General features: G+C 46.7%; 2 protein-coding genes and 1 long non-coding RNA gene across 7 annotated transcripts in view; 2 read left to right on the forward strand and 1 right to left on the reverse strand.

The window, feature by feature from the left end:
- Window positions 1-14691, forward strand: part of ATL3 (atlastin GTPase 3) — a 36386-nt gene extending 21695 nt beyond the window's left edge. For both annotated transcript variants that reach the window (XM_036326866.1, XM_036326867.1), the window contains exons 7-13: window positions 1-93; window positions 713-851; window positions 5607-5734; window positions 6344-6400; window positions 7951-8022; window positions 8409-8840; window positions 9691-14691. In XM_036326866.1, the coding sequence (XP_036182759.1) occupies window positions 1-93; window positions 713-851; window positions 5607-5734; window positions 6344-6400; window positions 7951-8022; window positions 8409-8840; window positions 9691-9777 (1008 nt within the window). In that variant the 3' untranslated portion in view covers window positions 9778-14691. The remainder of the gene's footprint in view (window positions 94-712; window positions 852-5606; window positions 5735-6343; window positions 6401-7950; window positions 8023-8408; window positions 8841-9690) is intronic.
- On the reverse strand, window positions 89-20303 carry LOC118665394. Its single transcript, XR_004970635.1, has 4 exons — window positions 20128-20303; window positions 5553-5596; window positions 4130-4410; window positions 89-662 (listed from the first exon to the last, which is right to left on the reverse strand). It is a non-coding gene; the product is annotated as an uncharacterized LOC118665394 (long non-coding RNA).
- The window catches only part of PLAAT3 (phospholipase A and acyltransferase 3), a 21410-nt gene continuing 14505 nt past the window's right edge, over window positions 20163-27067 (forward strand). For 2 of the 4 annotated variants that reach the window (XM_036326869.1, XM_036326872.1), the window contains exons 1-2: window positions 20389-20531; window positions 20990-21067. In XM_036326869.1, the coding sequence (XP_036182762.1) occupies window positions 21053-21067 (15 nt within the window). In that variant the 5' untranslated portion in view covers window positions 20389-20531; window positions 20990-21052. Of the gene's footprint in view, window positions 20220-20388; window positions 20567-20989; window positions 21068-27067 lie in introns of those variants that run through there. The other 2 variants (XM_036326871.1, XM_036326870.1) reach the window with 2 other exon arrangements.

A 27067-nucleotide genomic window follows, 5' to 3' on the forward strand; every position in this document is an offset into this window, starting at 1 on the left:
ACACTGATGTTTTTGGTTCGAGACTGGAGTTTCCCTTATGAATACAGCTATGGACTACAGGGAGGAATGTCATTTTTGGATAAGCGTCTACAGGTAAGTAGAAATATAATATGGGAATTACCTAAAAGCAGTGATAACTTTCCCATTTGCCTTAGCTATTGTATTTCAAGCAGATTACAGAAAATTATATTAAGTTTGTTAAATACTTATGCATGTTAACACACTAATATTATTCACGTTTTAAAGAACCTGGGTATACAGTGCACAGGTATTGTGGAGAAGAACTCTGGGCAAAAACCCCAGCTTTGATTGTAATTACATTTCACATTGTACGTCAGGTTCCACATGTGTCTTTAGAATGTCACATTCAGAACTTCAGTCTGTTTTTCTTGTTCAAAATTCTTATGTGTGTTTTTTTTTTTAAAAATATGTTTTTATTGATCTAAGAGAGGAAGGGAGAGGGAGAGAGAAGTAGAAACATCAGTGATGAGAGAGAATCATTGATAGGCTGCCTCCTGTACGCCCCACACTGGGGATCAAGCCCACAACCTGGCCATTTATTGCTTCTTAGGGTTCTGTGTTTTCTTATTGGAAATAACATAGGCCACTATGACCCATCAGAGTTGGGAAGTCTTCTTTCCTTTGTCTTACACCAGTAGTTCCTGTGAAGAGAAACAAATGGTCTTTGTAAATTGTGGATCTTCATTGGCAGGTGAAAGAACATCAGCATGAAGAAATTCAGAATGTCCGAAATCACATTCACTCATGCTTCTCGAGCGTCTCCTGTTTCCTTCTGCCACATCCAGGACTCCAGGTGGCCACAAGCCCTGAGTTTGATGGGAAATTGAAAGGTGTGTTACAAATGATGTTATTTTAAACATGTGATATGATCTTTGGAATTAAATAGTGACCAGAAAATGTCAATTAAGGATCTGGTGTTGCCTTAGCCCAGGGTGGGCAAACTTTTTGACTCGAGGGCCACAATGGCTTCTTAAACTGGACTGGAGGGCCGGAACAAAAGCATGGATGGAGTGTTTGTGTGAACTAATATAAATTCAAAGTAAACATTATTACATAAAAGGGTACGGTCTTTTTTTTCAATAGTTTTATTCATTTCAAACGGGCCGGATCCGGCCCGCGGGCTGTAGTTTGCCCACGGCTGCCCTAGCCTGTTTGGCTCACTGACTGAAGGGTCACAGGTTCAATTCTGGACAAGGGCACATGCCTGGGTTTCGGGCTCAATCTCCAAGGGGCGTAGGGGGGTGTACAGGAGGCAGCCAGTCAATGATTCTCTCTCATCATTGATGTTTCTATCTCTCTCCCTTTCCCTTCCTCTCTGAAATCAATACAAATATTAAAAAAGAAAGAAAGAATCTGGTGAATGCTTAAGAGAAGTAGTATGCTCTCTAAGAAAGATAGTATTTGGAGTCTGGGTCAGTTTTTGCTCTTGCCTTACTGTGACCATCAGAATTAGAATTAGCTCATCTTAATTTTGCCATCTGAAATGGTGTTGGCAATATCCATTAATGATCCTTCTAAGAGACATGTTATGATTATTGGTTTATAAAAGATGAAAATGCTAAGTAAAAGAAGACTAAACATTAGTCAGCTAATGTTTATCAAGTAAAATTAACTTCCCAAAGAAAGATAACACGATGTGTGGCGTGGCTATTGTTTTCATTTTATTTGTGATTATAAAAGAACCTGACGCTGAGTCATTTGTTAATATCAGGAAGTGCTGACTAAATAGTAGCTTAGAGAAATCAGAGTTGGGACTCATGGGTTCCATTATCTTATTTTTGTTCTTTGAGACCTTGAGTCATTTAATGGCTAGACATCAGTTTCCCCATGTGTTAAACTAAGCACTTTTGTTTATAAACTTATCTGAGCTTCTTAGGTTCTCAGTAAAGTAGAAATAATAGTAGTCGCCAATTTTAGATATCCAGTCACGTTCCCAACTGTCTTAGTCTGTTTGGGCTGCTATAACAAAATACCATAGACTCAGTAGCTTATGAACAACAGAAATTTATTTCCTGTCATTCTGGAGGCTGGAAGCCCAAGATTAGTGTGCCAGCATGGTGTGTAAAGGGTTATCTTCCTGGTCTCAGGTTGTATATTCATATGTTGGGAGGGGCTGGCGAGCTCTGGGGGATCTCTTTTATAAGGGCACTAATCGCATACATGAGGGCTCCACCCTCATGACCTCCTCACCTCTCAAAGGTCCCACCTCCTAATACCATCACCTTTAGGGGTTAGGATTTCAACATATGATTCCAACAAGGGGAGGGGGGACAAAATATTCAGACCATAGCACCAACACGATACTAGTTACTTTCGCACTTAACACATTGTATGCGGGAAACATGTTTACACGTTTTACGTATTTATACGTTCTACCAGTATAGTAGAGCGCGGGACACGTATTAATACGTTTTTTATAGACTAGCGGTAGGATGCGGGTAACATATAAATACGTAAACTAAAGTTATCGTAATTTTACTGAACGTTGTCATTTGCGCAAAAAATTAGCAAAAATGGCCCACGCCACCTGTTAGCGCGTGATAAAAACTACCCGCAAACAATGTGTTAATGCTTCCAGTAATTCCATGAAACTGATATTTTCCTTATTGTACAGATGAAGACACTGGTTTAGGAAAGTTAAGTAACTTGTTCAGTGTACACAGGTAAGTGGTGAGACAGAGATTCACATCCTGATTCTTCTTAACCCAAATCCATACTGTGCTGAAGCAGAAACGACTTCCGTTACGTGGGGAAGCAATTTAGGTGACATGTACTGCTTAGTTACCAAGAGAACTTGACTCATTCGATGCAAGAAAGTTAATGTACTTGCTTAAGATTTATGTTCCAGCCGATTGTAATGTTACAAAAGAAACTGAGTTTGAGAGACTTACCTTCACCTTCTATTCGCCACCTGTATGATGTTATGTAGTGGCAGCTTCCTGAGCAGACTTCCGGAGCCTTTAGATGGCATCTCAGAAGTCTGAGTTTGCCCTGACCGGTTTGCTCAGTGGCTAGAGCAGCCGTGGGCAAACTACGGCCCGTGGGCCGGATCCGGCCCGTTTGAAATGAATAAAACTAAAAAAAAAAAAGACCGTGCCCTTTTATGTAATGATGTTTACTTTGAATTTATTAGTTCACACAAACACTCCATCCATGCTTTTGTTCCGGCCCTCCGGTCCAGTTTAAGAACCCATTGTGGCCCTCGAGTCAAAAAGTTTGCCCACCCCTGGGCTAGAACGTTGGCCTGCGGACTGAAGGGTCCCAGGTTCGATTCCGGTCAAGGGCATGTACCTTGGCTGTGGGCACATCCCCAGTAGGAGGTGTGCAGGAGGCAACTGATCGGTGTTTCTCTCTCATCGATGTTTCTAACTCTCTATCCCTCTCCCTTCCTCTCTGTAAAAAATCAATAAAATATATTTAAAAAAAAAAAAAAAAAAGTCCGAGTTTGTGGCCTGGCTTTGGAGAGAAATCTGCTTAGGCGACACTGGAACTAGAATTTTTTTTTAACCAAAAAAAGCAGTCGTGATTGACTTTTCAGAGTTGAGTATGGAAAGAAAGTTGGGTGTGTAGGTGATGTGTCTTTAGGGTTATGACACTCCATTATTAGACACACTTTACCACGCCTAGACGCTGGTCCTGTTCCCCACCGGCAGGGGGGTTGTTCAGTGGGATTCTTTTATTATTGATTGACTGACTGGGTGATTTTGAGAGAGAGGAAGCAAGAGGGATAGAGAGAAACATCACTGTGAGAGCGAAACTTCAATGTGAGAAGGAAACATTGATTGGCTGCCTCTTGCATGCGCCCTATGGGGATTGAGCCTGAAACTGGGCCTGTACCCTGATTGGAATCAAACTTGGGACCCTTCAGTCTGCAGGCCAATGCTCCATCCACTGAGCCACACCGGCTAGGGCTTTATAGAGATTTTTATAGTGATATTTGTAATTTGGAAAAATTTCTAAACCACTTTTGTTTATTCACTGCTCTATCCCCAACTCTTGCAACCATGCTGGCCACAAAAAAGGTGCTCAAAAACTGTTGAATCAATAAATGAAATAAGAACACTTCAATTTTACAAATTAGGGTTATGGATTGTTGAAGAGTTCTTACCTTGATGTGATAACTATCAGTTGATAGTCTGAGCTAGCTGGAAACCCAGGAAGATGTTAGATGACGGAAATCAGATTCCCGTGTCTTCATAGTTGGACCACTAGTTCTCACCTTGAGGAAAGAGCTGTTTAATGGCTCTCCCGAGTCCTGTGTGGGCACTTTGTAGAAACTGCAGAGAAGCTGTCCCCTTTCTGAGAGAGGAGGCTTTCCCTCGGGTGGCCCGGAGCTCCTCTCTAAGGAGGCGCTAGAAATAACTAGCATGGAGTGCGGGTGCCTGTCCCCTTCACCGGGAAAATGAACGAAAACAAAGACGTGGGTCAATAGTGATTTCTAAAAAGCAAGGGGAGCACGAGGGTGCAGCCAGGGCCTGGTCTGAGGACTTGAGGGGTTGATAATTTTTTTTTTTTAAATATATTTTATTGATTTTTTACAGAGAGGAAGGGAGAGAGATAGAGAGTTAGAAACATCGATGAGAGAGAAACATCGATCAGCTGCCTCCTGCACATCTCCTACTGGGGATGTGCCCGCAACCCATGTACATGCCCTTGACTGGAATCGAACCTGGGACCTTTCAGTCCGCAGGCCGACGCTCTATCCACTGAGCCAAACCGGTTTCAGCAAGGGGTTGATAATTGATCTTTTGAAGACCTGGTTAATGAAACTCTTAAAAAAGTGAAATTTCTTGCCCTGGCCAGTTGCTCAGTGGTTAGGACATCGGCCCTCAGGTCAAAGAGGCTCGGGTTTGATTTCCAGTCAAGGACATGTATCTCGGTTGCAAACTTGATCCCAGGCTCAGGTTAGGGTGCATGTGGGAGGCAACCAGTCAGTGTGTCTCTCACATCAATGTTTCTCTCTCCCCTTCCTCCCTCCCTTCCACTCTCTCTTTAAAAAAATCAGTGGAAAAGTATCCTCTGGTGAGGATTTAAAAAAGTGAAATTTCTTGCCGAAACCAGTTTGGCTCAGTGGATAGAGCGTCGGCCTGCGGACTCAAGGGTCCCGGGTTCGATTCCGGTCAGGGGCATGTGCCTGGGTTGTGGGCACATCCCCAATAGGAGATGTGTAGGAGGCATCTGATCGATGTTTCTCTCTCATCAATGTTTCTGTCTCTCTCCCTTCCTCTCTGTAAAAAATCAATAAAATATATTTAAAAAAAATAAAAAAAAAATAAAAAAGTGAAATTTCTTGAAAGGCTAGGGAGTAGACCTGAACCTCCCAGAATGAAAACCAGGGTAAGGATATTCTGTATATTCTCTTCTCGATTAGGGAGGTCTTAATACTGCGGAAGGGAAGGGGACAACCAAGGCACATAAGAACAGACTGCTGTTCTGGTCAGAGCCGAAAACGTCAGACACCTGCCCTGGGACCCTGCCCTCCACTTTGACTGACATATGTTAAGACATTTAGACATTTGTTTTGTGCTTACCTTGGTTGAAGTCTGTTTGGCTTATTGTTTCCTTCTTCATGGTCCTGTGAACAGATATTGCCAGTGAATTCAAAGAGCAGTTACAGATACTGATTCCGTATATATTGAACCCAGCAAACTTAATGGAAAAGGAGATCAATGGCTCAAAAGTCACCTGTCGGGGGCTCTTGGAGTATTTTAAGGTAATTATGGGCTTTAATTATTAAAATGTTGGGCTTTTGGTAAAACTGGTCTAGGTTTAAACTAATTTGAATTTCGGTATTTTAAAGCTTAGGGAAAAGTTTCATGGGAGAAATGATGAGAGGCATTTTCAGACTTCAGTGTCCTTCCAGGAATGGGCCACTGGGTGGCAGTATCGGTCTAAGAACCAAATGGATGTTCTTTGCACTCTCTTAGAGTGATGACTGTGGCTAAAGGAAGATTGTTCCTCCAGGAAGATGGTGTGGACAGGAGGTGGTTAGGATGTTGCTGTGAGTGGGAGACGGCACCTAAATGTGACATGACTACCTCGAGGCGGATGGCCACTCTGCCCACAGGTAGTGGTGAGGCCAGTGTGCGTGGGGAGCCTGGCGGGAATCTTAGCCTTGGCAGGCTTCTGCTGCTTGAGACCATTTTCAGTGAACTAAAAATGCTAACGTGCACAAGGTGTGTTGTGTTTTTGCTAATTCCTGGGTGTTGATCTAGGTCTTTAGGAAAATTAAGTTGTTTGGTTACTGGTCCTACAATTACAAGTATGATTAATTATGACAGAATGACATTTTTGGTAATTATTTTTATGTTTATATTTTCAGGCATATATTAAAATTTACCAAGGAGAAGATCTGCCTCACCCCAAATCCATGCTTCAGGTACGCAGTTGTTGGACAGCCTAAGTGATAACTTCGATTTCGTGAGTTGATCCGGATCCAGCAAGCAGAGTCCTTTAAGAAGACGGTGCTGTTGCTCTCCTTTCCCATTATGCTGAGCTCTTAATTTCTAGCACATTCCAGCAGTGTGGTTGCCTTCTGGTTTTCTTATCTGTGTTCTTGGTGGTTCAGCTTAAACAGCACGGCCTCTCACTGGGCCTGGTCTTCCCACCAAACATGCTGTGACACCCCTGCCTGCTGTCCCCAGGGAGACATCCCCAGCTGTGTGGACAGGCCATTTTCCTGTTTCCTGCTGTCTGCTTTACTAGAGCATGTCCTAATGTGTCTACTTACTGACGAGTCAGCATTTAATTTCCAATGAGTTATATTTTCAACATTTTGCTATTTTCAAAGCCTTGTTTTGTTAAAACATGATTCTGATTTTCATGTACTGAACATAAGGCCATTTATTGCCAAATGTTTATTCCTTTAGTAGAAAAAATCTTTCCACTCAGGAATTTAGAGTTTGGGATTGACATTGTAAAGATAATTTGTCTCCCTTCTTTTTTTTTTAAATATATTTTTATTGATTTTTTACAGAGAGGAAGGGAGAGGGATAGAGAGTTAGAAACATTGATGAGAGAAACATCGATCAGCTGCCTCCTGCACACCCCCTACTGGGTATGTGCCCGCAATCAAGGTACATGCCCTTGACCAGAATCGAACCTGGGATCCTTCAGTCCGCAGGCTGATGCTCTATCCACTGAACCAAACCGGTTAGGGCTCTCCCTTCTTTTTTTAAAAAAATAAATATATTTTTATCGATTTCTGAGAGGAAGGGAGAGAGAGAGAGAGAGAGAGAGAGAGAGAGAGAGAGAGAGAGCTAGAGAGAGAGAAACATCAGTAATGAGAGAGAATCATGGATCGGCCACCTTCTGCACACGCCCTCCCTTATCCCCCCCACTAGGGATTGAGTCAGCAACCTGGGCATATGCCCTGACTAGGAATCAGACCATGACCTCCAGGTTCATAGGTCGACGCTCAACCACTGAACCACGCTGGCTGGGCTGTTTCCCTTCTTTTTTGACTTACATCTGTTTTTTAACATTTAAAATTAGAGCAAAGGGCCCTGGCTAGGTAGCTCAGTTAGTTAGAGCATCGTTCTGATACACCAAGGTTTAGGGTTCAATCTCCCATCAGGGCACATACAAGAATTAACCAGTGAATGCATAAATAAGTGGAACAACACATTGATGTTTTTCACACACCCTCTTCCTTTCTCTCTCTCTCAAATCAATAAGTAAAAATTGAAGCAAAGGAAATGATTTTGGAGAGGTTCAATTTATGATAAAGGTTCTTATGTGTGGGAACATTTTTGGCAGAAAAGATGTATTTTATTTAATAAACTGGGCTATATGGAAACCTAAAAAATAGCAGAAGCATAATAAGAAAGAAAGAATGGTGACTAAGGTGTGAGAAAAATTTTATGTGGTTATTTGTCGAAGAATATTAAAAGAGGAAGGACTTACAGCTTATGCTTTCCTTTCTTCAAGGCCACTGCTGAAGCCAACAATTTAGCAGCTGCAGCCTCTGCCAAGGACATTTATTACAACAACATGGAAGAGGTATGTTGGGCGTATGTCTTATTCTGAAATATCTATAACCTGGACATGGTGGCTGACTTTAAAAGCCCAAACTTGATCCTTTTTACTGTCTTAAGATACCGAGGGAACACAGCTGTACCCAGGCCACCTGGGAATGAGGGCCTGCTGTCAGCTTTCTAGCCAAGGCTCCTGCTGTGTCGCTGCTCTCACCGAGCACCATGGCCCCGGAGCTTAAGTGTTCTCTCGGAGGCAGCCACCTGAGCTCTGCTGGCCTTGGTCACCATTTACAGTTAATTTCTAATACCAAAATAGCCTAAGCTTTTCAGCGTTTTCACTTTATAAATTTTATTTGTCACTTGTTTTTAAAGGGATCTTCAACACATTGCGTCTGTTTCTTTATTTTTTAGGTGTGTGGGGGAGAGAAACCTTATTTGTCCCCAGACATTCTAGAGGAGAAGCACTGTGAATTCAGACAACTTGCTCTGGACCATTTTAAGAAGACCAAGAAGATGGGCGGGAAGGATTTCAGCCTTCGCTACCAGCAGGAGCTGGAGGAGGAAATCAAGGAACTCTATGAGAACTTCTGCAAGCACAACGGCAGCAAGAACATCTTCAGCACCTTCCGAACGCCCGCGGTGCTCTTCACGGGCATTGTGGCCTTGTACGTCGCCTCAGGCCTCACTGGCTTCGTTGGTCTGGAGGTTGTGGCCCAGCTGTTCAACTGTGTAGTTGGACTGCTGCTAATAGCGCTTCTCACTTGGGGGTACATCAGGTACTCTGGCCAGTATCGTGAGCTGGGCGGAGCCATCGATTCTGGAGCAGCATATGTACTAGAGCAGGTAAGTGCTGCCCGCTGGGAGTGGGAGGGTGGGCAATGGACAGATACTGTGTTTCTTTTATAAAGTAGCTCCACTTGGCAGAGCTTCCTCGTGAACGAAGGCATGAGAAAATTTCCTTGACTTTTTTTCTGATGAGCATTATATTTATTATCCTTTTTTAGGATATTAATGTTTAATTTTGATATTTTGTTTTCATGCCCAATGATTATCCTTCGATGCAGAAAGTTTTTCAGCTTAGACAATTGTGTTCCTTGCGGGAAACTTTTAACTATATGTTTGTCAGACCCAATTCCTGTGTGATTCTTTCCCTCATCCAAGATTAATTTGCTTTATTAAAAATCAAGAGCTTTGAAAAATATGAACTTAACAAATTTTTTTGTTTTAAATCTTATTAATGGATGGCATTTTTTCCCCTTAAAATCTTCCAAAAGCCAGTGGCTTTTGACATTGACATGATCTCTAGGTTTATAGATCCTCGAGACTCTGGTTTCTTTTTCTGAGTTGCTTGAACAGATCAGTTAAGTTAGAGGCTTGTGAAGGGAAACACATTATTTTTACAATGTCAATCCCAAACTCTAGCTTCCTGAGTGAAAATATTTTTTCTACTAAAGGAATAAGCATTTGGCAAGCCTCACAATTAATAACACAATAACGAAGCAAAGGGTCAGCTAACTCTCCTGGGAGGTAGCTGCTGTCACAGGCTCCTCTCCCCCACATTTTCATTCCCCTGTTTTCTGTAACATACTGATGATGTAGACAGACATTTTTGAAAGTTGATCTCCAAGGACGTATTCTCTTGATGCTGGGCTGTATTTCCTTAACTTACATGTTGCCTCGTGGACTTTTGCAGGCTTCTTCTCACATTGGTAATTCCACTCAGGCTGCTGTGAGGGATGCAATTGTTGGGAGACAACCTATGGATAAAAAAGCTCAATAGCATCTTAACAAGAGGATCCAACAAGAACCCAACCAGCCCCTTCTGATTTCTGCATTTCTGCTGTAGCCACAGGTACAGGTCCAGAGGAATGTAGCTTTGGGACCACCCAGGAAGAGCTGAAACATGGCACCAATAAAGGAATAGACCTTTCCTGTGGTTTCAAACTCTTAAACACACTTCCGTTTCTGTGGGAAGCGTTTCTTTTCCTTGCTTATGATAGAGATCCAAGCTTGCGTCTGTTTTTTATTACTCTCTGCTTTGTGCACTTTATGGGGGGAAGCTAAAGGAGAAAATGGAAATGCAGTTTTAAGTCCTTTATGCGCCACTTAGTGCCTTTTAAAACTGAATTCGTGCTTTTGCAGGCATGATAGGGAGGGACTGAGGAAGCCTCAGGAAAGTCTGTTTGGGGTGAAACTTGTCAGTTCTTTTATACCTTCCTCTATTGAGAAGGATTCCTTTTTAAAAAGTTTACAAAACTGGCAAAAGCTTTAGAGCTAAAGACTGAAATGATGCCATTACATAAAGTCTTATAATATTAGAGAATCCTGTCTGCCACACAGTGTGGAAAACTACTATCATGTTTAAATCTATTCACTGAAATGTAAGGTCTTTTACCTGACAGGCTGTCAGTTTTGTTGGAACATATTTTTTTCTTTTGCCTTTATTCCTAGACCTTCTTTCTAGAAAAGAGCAAACATGCCTTGAAAAGCCAGAGGCTCATAGTAAAAGGAATGAACTTGATAATTTAAGAAAAGAGCTAGAGTTTAAATGAACCATGTGACCTCTGATCAGTCACTTGAACTTGTGCCTTGGCCAGATTCACTGTTTGTAGGTTTATATTGGTACTAGAGGCCCGGTGCATGAAATTTGTGCACTGGGGGTGTGTGTGTGTGTGTGTGTGTGTGTGTGTCCTTCAGCCCAGCCTGTGCCCTCTTGCAGTCTGGGAACCCTTGCTCCTTACCACCGCGCCTGCAGCGAAGGCCAGAGAGGCTCCCACCACCAACGCTGTGACGCTGTGCTCACCAGTCGTGAGCCTGGCTTCTGGCTAAGTGGCACTCCCCCTGTGGGAACATACTGACCACTAGGGGGCAGCTCCTGCGTGGAGTGTCTGCCCCCAGGTGGTCAGTGCTTATCATAGCGACCAGTTGTTCCGCCGTTCGGTCGATTGCATATTAGGGCTTTATTATATTGGTATATGTATTATACACTACCCTCACACAGTTGTCATTTGAGAAGTTTTGTTTTTGAAAGTTCCGCATAAGAACAAAACTTTATTATTAATTAGAGGAAAGATGGTACCAAACGTTATGGCCTTTAAGCGATGTCCTGTTGCACATGGCTTGGCAGTAAATCAGGTCTTATTTCCTATGCACTGTTTAATATATTTAGTAATGGAGCTAAACTGTCAGTTTTATTTAGTGATTCTTCCTTTATTTAACTTTACTTGATCTGTCTGGTAGCTTTAAAATAGCTTTGACTTAGTAAGGACCAAAGCCCCATCCACATATGGACAATATCCAGAAATATCTAATAATTCTTCTTCATTTACCTTGATTGTGTGATAAAATTTTTTATCTGTAGTTGCCTTTTTCTTTGGCTTATAATGGTGAATTATTATGGATTTTAAAATTTGTCTGCAAATATTTATATAAACATTCAGGTATGTGAGCCTTAATTCTTAAGATAATTTCATTTTTGTGGGAGGGTGGTAAGGAAGGCTTAGGCAAAATCTGGGAAAATTCTATATGTATGAAGTATGAGTGGAAGGTGGGAAAACAAAGTTTCTTCTGGCATATAATCTATTAAAGATTTTTTTGACTACTTTAACACTTAACCATTTAAGTATTTTTATAAGGCCTGAATTAATTCCAAGCATTTTATATTTTTTTCGTATTTACATACCATCTTGCCCTGAAGTTCTTGCTATTTTATTCACTTGCTGTTAGATTTAGAAAAATTTCAGGTTGTTCCAAAAACTGTTTCCTTGCTTATCAGTGATGCTTAGTTTTGAATATTAAATTGAAAGCTTAGCTTTGAAAAGTTAGTGCATTTTCAGGGGCCTCTCATCTTCCTGCAGGCTCATACTTCTCAGCGAAAGGCCTTACAGATATTAACTAAAAACAAACGTACAGAATCACTATAGTTCAGATTGAAAACATCAATGTGATGGATGATGTTTCGCTAGAACTAAATTACTGATATTGGGTTTAATAAACCTACTATTTACATGTTTTACTTTTTGCTAAAAAAAAAAAAAAAAAAAAACCTTACTGCATTTTATAAGCGTATTTATAGATTTCAGAATAATTGTCTAGATTGGTCCTATGCCTTTTAGTGGTGAGAAAAGAAAGATGTGTCTAAAAGGTACTTTAATTCTAAAGTATTAGATTTTTAAAAATAAACATGATAATGTATGATTTAATGAAATCTTAGGATTGATTTACTGTTTAAATTCACCATTTTTGTTTTGATCTTAAAGGAATAACTTGGTTTAATTACCTACGGGGAAACTTTGTTTTTTGGGTCTTTATTAGTTAACATATTCTGCCTCTGAAAAGTGTTTATAAAGTTTTCTCAGTGAGGATTCTTATGAATTTTCTTTGGCCTCTCTTCTCTTTTAACAGTGAACTGATGACTTTATATCACCTTTTTCAATAAAAGATGCATTCTCATTGCTGGCCTACATAGTCGTGGGGAGATTGATAACCAGGCTGAAAAGAATGTCTTTTACCTCGGAACTTCCCTCAGCCTTTAATTAGTGGGTCAGGGACATTAGGAGTTCAGATTGTTTGCTTAGTGTTTGTTGCTCTGCCACTCCTGGCTGGCCTTTCCACACAGCATCGTGTATTTACACATTCCTAACAGTATATGGGCGCTCCTATTAACATAAAAGGAGGTTTTCAAATTTTTCTCTTAAAATAACTCATTTCAGGAGAAGTTAAATGTTAAGGCTTTTTTGTTGTTTTTTGATACTTCCAATAAGCTTAGAGTAAAAATAATAGAATAAAAGTTTTGATTCTTTCATGGGGAAGTCTTTCTAGATTGCTTTGTAGACAAACTGAGGGCAAGCTGTCATGTTGTCATGTGTGATAATGAAACATCTTCAGACTCATTCCGTTTTAGCAGTACCCTGAGCAATCTGTTCCACGGAGGGCTATGTACTGACACTCGGTAAAGTCGCTTGGGAATATTCGTTTTGTTTTACCTGTTATTTTTCTTTTTTCTCTTACATGAAGTTAAATGCTTTAGGTAAACAAACTGCTTTGTGCTGGCAGTGTGTTTCTTTAGCATCGTACCCACCGTTCTCATGGGTGTGTCTTGGATAGGGTATGCATGTATGAATTACAGAAGAGTCGAGTAAATTGATGTAAAAATGTTTTATATTTTTCCTAGAGGTTTTTTTTTTTAATAGTTTACATGGAAGTCATAATGGACCTTTTTTCTTTTTAATCTTCACCTGAGTATATGTTTATTGATTTTTTTAGAGAGAGAGAAGGTGGGGGGAGAGTGAGAGAAACATTGATCGGTTACCTCCCATATGGGCCCTGACCGGGGATATAGCCTACAACCTGGGTATGTGCCCTGACCAGGAATTGAACCTAAAACCTTTTTGGTGTGCTGGACGACACTCCAACCCATTGAGTCACTCTGTTGGGGCTTCATGGAACTTTTTTTTTTACCCCATTGTAAAAGACCATATGCAATTGGATAGTTTTCCTTGTTAAATCATACTGTAGCTATGTTTTGAGTATTGGTTCTTACCTATCTTGGAGTACATAAGACTTACCTGGAATTCTTGTTTAAAAAGTTTAAATTACCAGCTTTCTACCCCAGGGGTTGCCTCAGTTGGTCTGGTCTTTGGCCGCAGAATCACTGCTTTTGTATACAGTAGTGCAGGTGCCTCAGAGACAGCAGTGAGAGACTGCACTGCATGGTGGGAAAGTGCAGTTCAGGATGGCCTGGCGGCAAGTGGGTGGCTTTTCCTTGCAGTTCAGATGAGGTGGTCTGCCAGGTGCAGTCACTGACAGTGCACAGTGTTCAGAACAGTCAGGGCGCCTGTAATTGGAGGATTATCTCAGCTCCTTGAAGCTGTTCCTCAGAATGAGGATGTCACAGTGCCTTCTCTGAGCAATGAATGTACAAGTTACACAAGTGTCCTATTTAGTGGCAGGTGTCATTAGGATTAAAAAAAAGTTTGAAAGTTGTGTTTCTTTTTTTTAATCCTCACCCAAGAATATGTTTCCATTGATTTTTAGAGAGAGAGAAACATCGATTGGTTGCTTCCTATATACATCCTGATCAGGGATCGAACCAGCAACCTTTTGGTGTATGGGAGATGCTCCAATTAACTGAGCCACCTGGCCAGGGTAAAAGTTGTATTTCTTTTAAAAAGCAAAATTCAGCACTGTAACTTGAACCCCTAACTCATACACAGAAAACCTTAAACCATAAATAAAAGTAATGAACAAAAAGACAGGAGATGACCATAACTTTGAAAATTAGCAACAAAAGTAACCCATATTAGGAACGTTTCAAAATCTAGGAGCAGAAAGATTAAAAAATATTTCTTTCTTGGGAAGAATTTCGTCTGCCAGAAAAATTTAAATGTGGTGTTCTTGTGACCAAGGGAAGGTGGACTTTGACTCCCAAAACTTTCCAATTTAGATGAAAAAATGCTGTCATAGACTAAAGCCTTAAAGGAGTGGATGTTAATCTTGAACATATACAATTTTCCTTCTCAGATTTCTTTTAAATGATTTGTTGAAAGTACTTTTCTCTTATACCCTTTAAAAATGGCTTTAAAATTTAATATACTTTAAAAAAGTGCAATAGGATGAGATGATGCTAATAGTATATTAAAAGCATGTTTCTGTTTCTGTAAGGTCATTTAATGGAATAAAGATCACAGCCTCATGTTGTCTCTGTGTTTTTTCTCTTTAATGTGGGAAGATCTGTGAAACAGGTTTGGGCTTGGCAAATGAATAGGATCTCTAGGAGGATAAGTAACTTGGTGTCAAATGTAGTGATAATGAGGTTTGAGTGAGTCAGCTTTCTCTGTCCTACAAACAGTGTCTTACTGGCATGTGCTGGAGAAGGCTATGGTGTTGGTGGTGGTGCTTATAATCCAATACAAGTTTTATTTATAGCAACATGGACTGATGACGACCCTTGAATTTGTGGCACTTCCATGGTGGTTGTCCCATCTGGACCCACCTGGTTAAATGGTTCCTCTTTGGGGTGGGGTGAGGTCAAGTTCTACTGAAAGCTTTCTCTTTCATCGGCCACCTTGGAAGCAGTGGGGAGCTGCAGTGACCCTCTCATATCTTGACTAAGTAGATATGCTCTGCTTAGCTTTGCAGTAAAAAAGGTTTCACTGGTTTGAAACACTGGGTCGGGTCAGTAGCCTCCATCTATCCATCCATCCATTCATCCCTCCATCCCTAGTGATGGTCATCTGTCAGGCGTCAGGCTAGGGGCCTCACTGAGCTCATCACAGATTAGTAGGGAAGGGGCAAACCCACAAGTTGGTATGATTTGAAGAACATGGTGAAAACTTGGGCGCTCCCATCAGAGTGTTGATGCTTGCCTCACTATAAGCTGGGAGAAGGAAGGCCAAGCTGGGGGAAGTGGCCATGTGTGGGTGGGGAGGGGTCAAGCCAATGGGCTTGTTTTGGGCACACTGGCATTCTTGCCTTTGATTAGCATATATCAGTTTGCCAAATATCAATTCGACTTTATTTGATTTTTAATAAAGAAATGGTAGACTGGGATGTGAATAATCTACGCTAATAAAAGACAAAGATGCTAATTGACTGTACCTTCGCTATGCCCAAGCCACGCCCACCAGCCAGTTAGAGCGGCTACATGCAAATTAACCCAACCAAGATGGCGGCCGGCAGCCACGGAACTGAAGCAAATAGGAGGCTTTATTGCTCCTGCAATGGAGGAAGCCAAGCTTCCCGCCTGCTCTGGCCGGCTGTGGGCTCCGCAAAAGGCAACAAAATTTCAATTATAGAAGCTAAATAAATCCCAGATACCTGCTTCCAACCAGCCTCCACTGGGAGCTTGGGTGGCTGGGGGCTGTGGCCAGCCTGCAAACAGCCATCAGCACCTCACCCAGGATGGCCACACCCTCATGGGGTGAGGGTCCTGCTGGGGGGCTTGGCCAGCCTGAAAAAAGTCAGCCCCTCACCCAGGCTGGCCAGGTACCCCAGCGGGGACCCCCACCCTGAAGGGGCTGTGGCCAGCCTGCAAACAGCCATCAGCCCCTCACCCAGGCTGGCCAGGCACCCCAGTGGGGACCCCCCACCCTGAAGGGGCTGTGGCTAGCCTGCAAACAGCCATCAGCCCCTCACCCAGGCTGGCCAGGCACCCCAGGGGTGACCCCACCCTGAAGGGGCTGTAGCCAGCCTGCAAACAGCCATCAGCCCCTCACCCAGGCTGGCCACACCCTCATCGGTAAGGGTCCCCGCTGGGGGGCTTGGCCAGCCTGCAAACAGCCATCAGCCCCTCACCCAGGCTAGCCAGGTACCCCAGCAGGACCACCCTCCCTGAAGGGGGTGTGGCCAGCCTGAAAATGGCCCTCAGCCCCTCACCCAGGCTGGCCAGGCACCCCAGTGGGGACCCCCAACCCTGAAGGGGGTGTGGCCAGTCTGAAAATGGCCCTCAGCCCCTCACCCAGGCTGGCCAGCCACCACAGTGGAACCCCCACCCTGACCCGGGACACAATTCAGCGCAAACCAGCCGGCCCCCACCCATGCACCAGGCCTCTATCCTATATAATAAAAGGGTAATATGCAAATTGACCCTAACAGCAGAGCAACTGGGAATCACTGGTCACTGTGACACACACTGACCACCAGGGGGCAGACGCTCAATGCAGGACCTGCCCCCTGGTGGTCCGTGTGCTCCCACAGGGGGAGCTCTGCTCAGCCACAAGCCTGGCTGACGGCTGCCAGTATAGCGGTGGTGGTGGGAGCCTCTCCTGTCTCCTCAGCAGTGCTAAGGATGTCCAACTGCAGCTAGGCCTGCTCCCTGCTTGCAAGTGGACATCCCCCGAGGGCTCCCGGGCTGCCAAAGGAATGTCTGACTGCCAGCTTAGGCCCAATCCCCCAGGGAACGGGCCTAAGCCAGCAGGTGGTCATTCCCCGAGGGGTCCCAGACTGTGAGAGGGCACAGGCCGGGCTGAGGGACCCTCCCAAGTGCACAAATTTTTGTGCACTGGGCCTCTAGTATTGTAATAACTATGCCTGGTGTCAGATGAATACTAGATCTATCAGGGTTAGATAGATCTAACTAGATCACTTCATAAGTTATATAAATGTCTAATCACTATGTTGTACACCTGAAAATAATATACTGTATGTCAGCTGTAATTAAAAATATTTTTAAATAGTAAAACAATAAGACAACCCTAATAAAAATAAAAAAAGGAATGGTAACTGGGAAAACTGGCTGTCTAAGGAGTAAAACTGACATCAGGCACTGGAAGAATTCAAATGTCACCAGGCTATTTTCTCGTCTGCAGTGGCCAGGTTATCTGCTCTCGCAGAAGGGTTTCCTTCCGGCTGCAGGGTAGGGCAGGCACAAATGGTTCCCGGCTTACATCATCCCCCTTTCATATCCCTGGAGGAAAGAGACTTTTTTTTTAGCCACTGCCTATTTAAAAATGTGTGTATATATAGCTCCATTCTAGAGAAAGCTGCTGATGGGTCTGGCTTGGGGCTTATGCTCCTTCCAGGGCCAATCCCTGGTCTGGGGGCTGGGGCACAACAACCAGCCAGACCGAGGTCACAGGTTCTCTAGTTGGGGTGATGGGGAACTGGAAGAGGCAGCCCCACCAGAACCCCACAGTCACCAATTGAAAGACTGCTGGGCAGACAAAAACGAGTGTCCACAACAGCCCCCAGTCCCCCCGCCTGGCCGTTGACCACAGTGGAATGGGAGCCTGGGTGTTCCTTTCAGGGTGTTCCTTTAAGGGGCAGTAGAGGTGGTTAGGCTTCCACTCAATGCAGTGGAAGCTCTTCAGGGTCTCGTAGGGATTCGTCATGGCCTCAGTAGGTCTTGAGGGGTTTCAGAGCTCAGGGGAGGGTTCAGGAGGAAGTTATATTTCACCTTCCTTTTCTTTGGAAAAGCCCGATTTTTCTGTTCAGAGCAAACTGTCAAAATTGGTGTATTCTCAGAGCCGTAGCCGAGTAGCCTGTGTGGGTGTAAAGAGCTGTACAGGGTGCTGATGGAGCACCTTCCCCAGGAGCTCCCATTTTGAGAGTTGCTGTTAGCAACACAAACCCTCATGTTGCCACAAAACGATCCCATGCTTCTGCTCCTGTGTGTACAGAAGCATCGCAAACAGCTTCCCGTAAATGCTGTTGCCTGCCCCTCACCTCACCCCCTTTCCTCAGCCCTGGCCTCGCTTCCACTCCTACCTACGTGCTCAGAATCCCCACATGGGGCATCTTGGCCATGGCATGCCCGCCAGACTAAGGAAGACCCGGAAACTTCAGGGCCACGTGAGCCACGGCCCTGGCCACGTCGGCAAGCACCCAGGGGCTGAGGTAATGCTGGTGATTTGCATCGTCACAAGATCAGCTCCGACAAATACCGCCCAGGTTCCTTGGGGGAAGTTGGTGTGAGGCATGGCCACTTAAGGGGACCCAGACTTCTTCCCCACTGTCAGCCTCGGTCACCTGTGGACCTCGGTCAGTGAGCAGACAGGTAAATGCTGCCAAAGACAAGACGGTAGCCGCTCCCATCACTGACGTGGTGCGGTCGGGCTACTACGGAGTCTGGGGAAGGGGTGGCTCCCCAAGCAGCCTGTCACGGTGAAGGCCAAGTTCATCAGCAGAAGACTGAGGAGAAGACGGTGTTGTGGGGGCCAGCGTGCTGGTAGCTTGAAGCCACATGGACGGAAGTTCATTAAACGCTCACAAGTGAAAAAAAAGAAAGAAAAGAATCCCCACACGCTATTCAGCCTTGTGCCATTTTCTCCTACTTCTCAGCTATTCCTTCCTCGGAGACTCACAAAACAATCTTGGGAGGAGCCCTCCTCCTCCTCAGAAGGCAGACAACGGGGAGAGATGGCAAATGATTAACGCGTGCCTCTCCACAGGGCCCATCGCAGAGAAGCCCGGAGGCAGGTGACAGCTGGATCCTGGCGGCGGCCCCCCAGTTCGGTGCTCACAGAGCAGAATGGGGTTGAGGATGGTCCTGCTGGCGGTGCTGGCATCGCCTGGGGCCTTCCTTACAGAGCTCCCCCTCGGAGAGCTGCTTGGAAAGTAACAATATAGAACCCTGACGTCCCTGCCCCTCCGATGTTTTTCATTTTGTTTTTCTTGGCACAGGAATAGGACAGGGAAAAAAAAAGATGTGACGTTTGAGCAACTCTGGGAGCAGAGAGTAAGGAGAGGCAGAAAGCAGTCTGGTTTCCTCCCAACCGAACCTCTGCTTCCTGGGTCTGGACTGCCTTCCAGCTGCTCACTGGCTCCACGTGCACAGCGCTTTGTTGTATGAGTGTTAACGCGCAGGAAGCTCTGGTATTACGTTGCCTGTGACTCTCCCTGCCCGGACGCTGGTGAATAATGTGTAAAGCTGATAGCATATACCTTACCTCATGCTAATAACATGATTTGCCACGTGCCCGGCACTTTATAAGCATCATTCCATTTGTTGCTCTCCCTCTGGGGATGTAGTTTTATATATTATCTTACATGTTGTATAGGATCGTCATCACCCCATTTTACGGATGAACAAACTGAGGCTCAGGGAAGGGTGCCTGGATCCTATAGCTAGCAAGTGACAGGGCCAGGGTGTGGCCCAGGCATCCTGATTCCAAGGCTGGGAGTGGGGCGTGATGGTAACATGGAGATGGACAGGAGCTGGTTCTATTCTTGTGGAGTCACAGCCCATTGTGAGAAAGGACCTATGTTTGGTCATTCATTTCATTCATTCATTCATGGGATGCCTACTGTGTGCCAGGTTTGGGGGTATATCTGGTGACTTAAGACCCAATAGTTAAAAGTACTTTCCCTCTGCTAGACCCTTGTCTTCTAATATCTTTAAAATTCAATAGAGGGCCCTGGCCGGTTTGGCTCAGTGGATAGAGTGTCGGCCTGCGGACTCAAGGGTCCCGGGTTCGATTCCAGTCAAGGGCATGTGCCTTGGTTGCGGGCACATCCCCAGTAGGGTGTGTGCAGGAGGCAGCTGATCGATGTTTCTCTCTCATCGATGTTTCTAACTCTCTATCCCTCTCCCTTCCTCTCTGTAAAAAAATCAATAAAATATATATTTTAAAAAAATTCAATAGAGGTTTGAACTATAAGCCGGCTCTAGAGGAGGAGATAAATTGCTTACATTCCAGTGTGATGTGTACACAGGGATCGCGTATACAGCAGCTCTGTTCTTGAACGTTGGACTCCCTGCAGCGCAGCGCGTGTGTGGACGAGGTGAGGAGGGGCGGCTCAGTGGGTGCCTCCGGGTGGAGGAGCGAGCAGGGACGGGGAGGGTCGATGCGCCGGAGGCATCCAGACCTGCCGGGCGGAGGCGGAGGCGGAGGCGGGAGCAGGCGGTCCCTGTCGCGGGCAGGAGGCTCGGCGAGGCGCTCATTAGCCGGTGGCTCTGGGAAGGGCTGGTGACCTCACGCTGGGCGGGACTGAGGCCTTTAAACCCCGTCCCTGTGCCGCCGCAGCCCCGGCCTCGCAGCCTGCAGCCTCGCAGCCTCCCACGGCCGTCCGTCCGTCCGTCCGTCTGTCCGCGAGGTGGGTGGGGCGGTTCCTTCCCGGACTCAGGAAGGGTGAGGAGTGGGGGTGGCTCTCCGGTCGGTCGGGTGGGAGATGGAGAAGTTGGGCGCGGCAGGGCCCACAAGTTAGGGAGCAGCGGCCGCCTCCCAGCACCTCCGCCGGTGGCGCAGCTGACAGTTGGGGCGCGGCCGCCTGGCAGGCGACCCTATCGCGCTCCTGCAGCTGCGCCCCTGCCTCCCAGGTCTCCGGTGGACCCCTCTGTCCCTTCAGGGGGTTCGTCCTTCCACAGGGCAGGGAGGAGGCAAGCGAGGGACCCCTATGGGGGGGGGGGAGCCGGTGGTTCCCGGGAGGATCAGAGACCGGCTGCACGGTCTGGTCTCCCTGCCGGGAGCCGCTGTCCCCCCTGGGATCGTGGGGTCGCCGTTACCTGTTGCTGACGTCATGAACCCCTGCTCCCCCTGCCCCCCCTGCCCCAGGCACTCACGCAGCGGACAAAGCAAACTCCAGCCCGCAGCTGAGGGTCCACAGCAGGAGAGAAGATGCGGGCGCCCATTGTAAGTGTGGGGCAGCGGGGGCTGGGCCGGGCCGTGTTTTAGTGGTGACTCCCCGAGTTCTGACGTCAGAGGCCACACCTCCACCCGCCCTGGCATCGGGTGTCAGGTGTGGGCAGCAGGCACCTGCTGGGGTTGTCTCAGTGTTTGAACTTGCATGGACCCCGGGGAAGGCAGGTCCTGCAGGAAGAGGGGGGCGCAGCCAGGGGCGCCTTGCCCCTCAAAGGCCAGACCCCTGCATTGGCTCCCGGGGCTGGACCTGGGGCCCCAGGTGCCGCTGGGGTCTGATCACAGTGGCTTTTTCTGGTCTCCGCTGATGCGCCCCTGACCGCCCTGCCAGCGACTGCCCAGCTTGCACTTTTTCTCTAACCTGTGATGCGGCTCAGGGGTCAGAAAGGCGCTTAGCAAATGCTTCCCTCCGACTTGGCCCTTCTGGCTGCAGAGAGAGCCCAGCGCAGCCTGGGGGGCAGACCCGCCCGGGACCTGTTCCCGAGCCCCTGGCTGTGGAACTTGGGCCAAGTTTCAAATCCATTCTGTTTCTCGGGTGAAGATCTTATGACTTAAGACTGAGGAAGTGCTCAGAACAGTGCTTTGCACACACGTGAAGTGCGCAACCGCAATTCTCTACTGTGATTGTGATTTATTATTATTATTAAACAGCGTCACAAGTGCCTGGGGGCACCTGGCATATTTGATACCTGGGGTGGTCATTTTTAAATATCCCTCTCCTTCATCTGACAACATTGTTTTCAGTAATAATAATGAAATGAATAATAATAATGAATAGTCATAATAAACAGTAAAACTTTTCTTTTATGGAGCTTTGTATATGAACGCATGCCAGTGAAAAAATAAAAAAGTGAAAAGTAAATGTTATAGAGAAAAATAGGAAAAAGTAATGGATTACTTGATAGGTTCCAATTGCTTTAACGTATTTTTGGAAAAAAAGTTATCCTTACATACAGGTTGGTCACAGGAAGGAATTAACATTACAGTTTCAGTTTTGGAACTTTAACTTCTGAAAAATTGCCCATGACTTTGTCAAAGTTGTTCTCCTTAAAGAGATTTTAAAAATTATTCTTTGCTTATTAATGTTCACAACTCAGTAGACCTAACTTGTCAGCTCATCATTGCTCACAGTTGATTGAAGAACACTTTTTATTAATTTTAATTTCAAAAGCTTCTCTCATATGAAACAACAGATATACAAATAGGAAAGGCCATAAACATTAGGGTAAGTTTGTCAGAGATTCATTAAAAACCCCGTTTCATAATACACTCCAGAAATTGCAATACTGCCTATATCTTCTGAAAAATCAAATCTGGTGGCTCTTAAATACCTCCACATTTGAAACATTTTTACTAAAACATCTTCACCAGAAAAATCATCATAAGTTTTTATCTTATTTGGCAAAATTCTCCCATGTGTTTTTTTTTTTCCTGCAAAAATCAGAGGAGATGGTTGAGTGATGGAGACACTTGTTTAATCCGTTGCTTTCAAATGAGAATCTAGTTCTTGGTGGAAATGATCCAGGCTTTCAAACACTTCCGTTTGGGTTCTTGGGGCACTGGGCAAGCAGCCTCTTTTGTCTTGTTTCAGCACAGGAAGATGTTGGCGACACAAACCCTGTCAAAAGGGAGCTCGGACCCTGCTGGGCTGTTGGGGAAATTACCTTTGGGACAGACAGGTGTAGCTGAGTGTGTGCTGGGGGCTGACTGTCTAACCCAGTGGTTCTCAACCTTCTGGCCCTTTAAATACAGTTCCTCATGTTGTGACCCAACCATAAAAGTATTTTCGTTGCTACTTCATAACTGTCATGTTGCTACTGTGATGAATCGTCATGGAAATATCTGATATGCAGGATGGTCTTAGGCGACCCCTGTGAAAGGGTTGTTCGACCGCCAGAGGGGTCGCGACCCACAGGTTGAGAACCGCTGGTCTAACTGGGTGCTCTGATTAAACTTCCATGTCGAGGACAGGGTTTCAAAGAATAAGAAATAAAAACAGGCTAGCTTGAGGCTCACATCTATATTATTAAATCTCAGAAATACAACTTAAATCTGCAGAAATAAAAACTTAGAGTGACAAAATCGCTTTGGGGAGAGTTGTATTTTATCGCTGATGGTCTTTAAAATTGTCAGCATGTGGAGATGATAAACAGGAGACTGACTTTTCGTGTGTCTTATTATTGCTTTGAAATTCTCCACGGACAACTCACTCCTCTTTGCACCCAGGGAATATGGCTGGCACCTCCCCGCGCTGGGTGTGTCACTGCCCGGCTCTTAGGGCTTGACAAAGGTTAGCTGTTGGTACAGCAGCTCCCCAGACCACCCTGGGATGGAGAGGCTGTGGTCTATGGTAGGGCCCTGGCTTCCCTAAGCCCTCTGTCCAGCCTGGAACGCCTCCCGGTCAGTGCCAGTGCTGGTGTGTCCCTGTTTCTCTCCTGTCTGTTCCAAATGTGCTTAGAGTAAGTGGGCCAGGAGCCTCTGTCCCCCCTCTCCCCCTCTCTTCTGCCTCCTCCACCCCCTGTCCTTAATCTGTGTCTTGTTGAGCAGCTGCTGCTGGGGAAGTGAATATCCAAGTGAAACTGAGAGTCTAGATTCTAGAACATGAGGAAATGGGTGGGCCTGGTCTGGTCTCCGACTTTCTGGACTCACTTCTCTCTGACCCTCTGTTTGCCTGATCTAGCAGGTCTCTGCAGAGCTACCTAGGAGCAAAGAGGGGCAGGGAGAAGAGGACCCTCCTCAAAGAGCAGTGGGGCTTCCGGCCCTGCAGAGTCACCCCCCCCCCCCCCCCCCCCTCCCCGGAGGAGCCCAGGCTGGGAGGGCCGCAAGCCTCTGCTGAGAACCTGTAAGTGCCAGGCTGGTGGCTCAGCCTAGCTGGCAGGCTGGGCATGGAAAGTGATCACTCCTTCCCCTGGGCTCAGCCCACAGTTAGAGTCATTGGACAGCGGGGCTGTGGCTTTGGAGGCAGCAGTGACTCTGAGCTGGGGCTTCGGGGAGGCAGTGAGGGTGGAGACGTTGAGCCTGTCTTGAGGGATGAGTAGGAGTTTGCCAGGGAACAGCCAAGAGAATTTCAGGCCTCGAGTACAAGGATGCAGAGGCAAAGTGTGCCATGGGGCTGTCATCGGATTACAGGACCTTTGTGTGAATTGCCTGGCATTGGGGAAAAGAGCTTGGCCTTGGGACCTGGCACCTCTCGGAGAGCTCTGAGACCTTGGGCAAGTGACTTCCCATCTCTGAGCCTTTTCCTGGTGAGCTGGACCGCTGTAAGGATCCAGATATGTGTGACAACCCCAGCAGTGCCTGGTGGAGATGGAGGTGGTTTCCAGATGAGTCCGGGGCAGTCCCGATTCACGTGGGGTGGGGTTGGACACATAGAACAGACCTGTAGGCTGGAGGGCAAGAGCCTGGGAGGGTGGATGAGTTTTTTCCCAGAATACCCGTGACCTTTGGGCCGCTGGGGCTGGGCCGGGTGCCTGCTGGAGCCGACACTGTCCCTTTCCCAGCAGCTGGCAAGGGCAGAGGTAATGTGTCAGCCCAACCCCTCCTCCATCTTCTCTCTGGGCCTGAGGCTGGGGAGGCTGGGCAGTCAGGCCTCCTCCTCACGCTCCCTGCACCCACCCCGCCTGGGGCACAGGTCTCAGCCCTCTCCTGGGCACAAGTAGTTCTACAACTTCCCCGTTATCTTATTTTCCACACAGACCCTGCCTGTTGGATCATAATAGCCCCGTTCTACCAGAGAAGCTCAGAGAGGTTAAGTGACTCCTAGAGGTCACACAGCAGTATTGCAGAGAGGGGCTCGGTCTCGGCTGGACTGTGGAAGGCAGCCTCAGATAGCCAGGATGGACAGCCAAGTGCTCGGGGCTTTCTTCTCTTCCTAGGACGCCGTCACGGAAACTCCCACTCTCCCAGCTGGCCAGTCCCTTCCCAGCACCCACCTGGGACTGCAGTCCTTTTTGTTTTGAAATCCTCAATTTCTAGACATTTGCCCAGAGCGTGAGAAATGCAGGGGATGAGGCCTGGGGTTGCCACACTCACAGCAGGGAGAGGAACTTGCTCCCAGATTGGGTTTCACAACATCCCGAGTGTCTCCAGCTAGTCCCGGAACTGCCTCCGACCTTTCCAAGTCAAAAATAGAACAGTGGCAGCAAACCCGCCATCTGTGGCCTGGCTGGGGAGCTCCGTTGGTTAGAGCATCCTCCCGACTCGCCAAGGTTCTGGGTTCGATCTCCAGTCAGGACACATACAGGAGTCAATCAATGAGTGCATAGATAAGTGCAGCAACAACTCCACGTCTCTTTGTCTCTCAAAATCAAACAAAACAAACAAAACCCCTGCCGCCTCTAGCATGCGCCCTCCGTGCCGGGCGGTACTTGCTGGTGTGTCCTGGGTACGAACTTATTTGATCGTCAGGAGAACCCCAGGAATCAGGTGCTCTAATGACTCCCATTTTACAGCGGAGGAAATGGAGGCCGGGAGAAATTGAGTAGCTTGCCCCAGACTATCCAGTTAGTGAGTAGCAGAGCCGGGATTTGAACCCAGGCTGCCTGGCTCTGAGCCCCGGCTGTGACCAGCGCACTGTTTCTGAAGACTAAATCCACCTTGACTAAAACACAGTCCACTCACTGCCTTTTTTCCACGCCTGAAATATTTCATTACAAGACCGAAGTGGCAGGCGCCTGACGGTGGGGCTAAGAGGGGCCGAGTGTGGGTGGGCTGGAATACTTCCTAGTGAAAAGGCCTCCGGGAAAAGCATTCTCTTTGTTGTGCTTCAACCCTTGGATTGAAAATTCCTCCAAAAGTGCCCCCGCTTCCCTCTCGGGCCCTGCCCGGTGCCCCCGGCCGAGGGCTGGCCCTGGGTCGGAGTTGCAGGGCGGACCCGGTGAGATCTGCTTCCCTTCCTTGTGGTGGGGCAGGGGCGGCGCCACCAACCCCCGTGCTGCCACTTTCAGGCTGACCCTGGGTAGGTGACCTCATCTCTCCCAGCCTCAGTTTCCCTCCTGCAAAATGAGGTCTGACTGCTCATCTCAGACGAACCTTTCGGCCTCACCTCCACTCCCCTTCAGACACCCTCTCCCGGGCTGCACCATAGAATCACCTGGAATATTTTAGTTATTTATTTATTTTATTTTTATTTTGTTTTTTTTTTTGTTTTTTTAAATATATTTTATTGATTTTTCACAGAGAGGAAGGGAGAGAGATAGAGAGCCAGAAACATCGATGAGAGAGAAACATCGATCAGCCGCCTCCTGCACATCTCCTACTGGGGATATGCGCGCAACCCAGGCACATGCCCCTGACCGGAATCGAACCTGGGACCCCTCAGTCCGCAGGCCGACGCTCTATCCACTGAGCCAAACCGGTTTCGGCTATTTTATTTTTAAAATGTATATTTTATTGATTTCTTTACAAAGAGGAAGGGCGAGGGATAGAGAGCTAGAAACATCAATGAGAGAGAAACATTGATCAGCTGCATCCTGCACATCTCCTGCTGGGGATGCGTCCGCAACCAAGGTACATGCCCTTGACCGGAATCGAACCTGGGACCCTTCAGTCCGCAGGCCGACGCTCTATCCACTGAGCCAAACCGGCCAGGGCTCGCCTGGAATATTTTAAAAAACGCCAGCCTTGGGCTTCATCTCAGAGGTCCTGCTTCTGGTCAAACCCCCAAACCATCCCGAGGTCCCCGCCCAGCGCCTGAGAACCCTCTGCCCGACCCCTGTTGACCTGTCTCCCCCTGCCCCCTGCAAGGCCACTCCCTCCCTCAGCCTTCTCTCCTGGCAGGAGAGTGTGAGGGTGGAGAGTGTGGGACTTGGGTCTGAATTCTGTCTCTGCCACATACCCGTTCCCTTTTCTAGCTTCGTCTCCAGTCCCGCTCCCCGCATTCTCTCTCAGGGCCGGGTCGGCCAGGCTTGGTCCCAGTAGGACCTGTTTTCATGAAGGTGGCCATGGCCCCCATCCCGGCCGCTCTCCTGCCTCCAGGCTCACGTGCTCAGCGGC

This window comes from Myotis myotis, unplaced genomic scaffold, assembly GCF_014108235.1.
Source record: "Myotis myotis isolate mMyoMyo1 unplaced genomic scaffold, mMyoMyo1.p scaffold_m19_p_10, whole genome shotgun sequence".
Lineage (NCBI taxonomy): Eukaryota > Metazoa > Chordata > Mammalia > Chiroptera > Vespertilionidae > Myotis > Myotis myotis.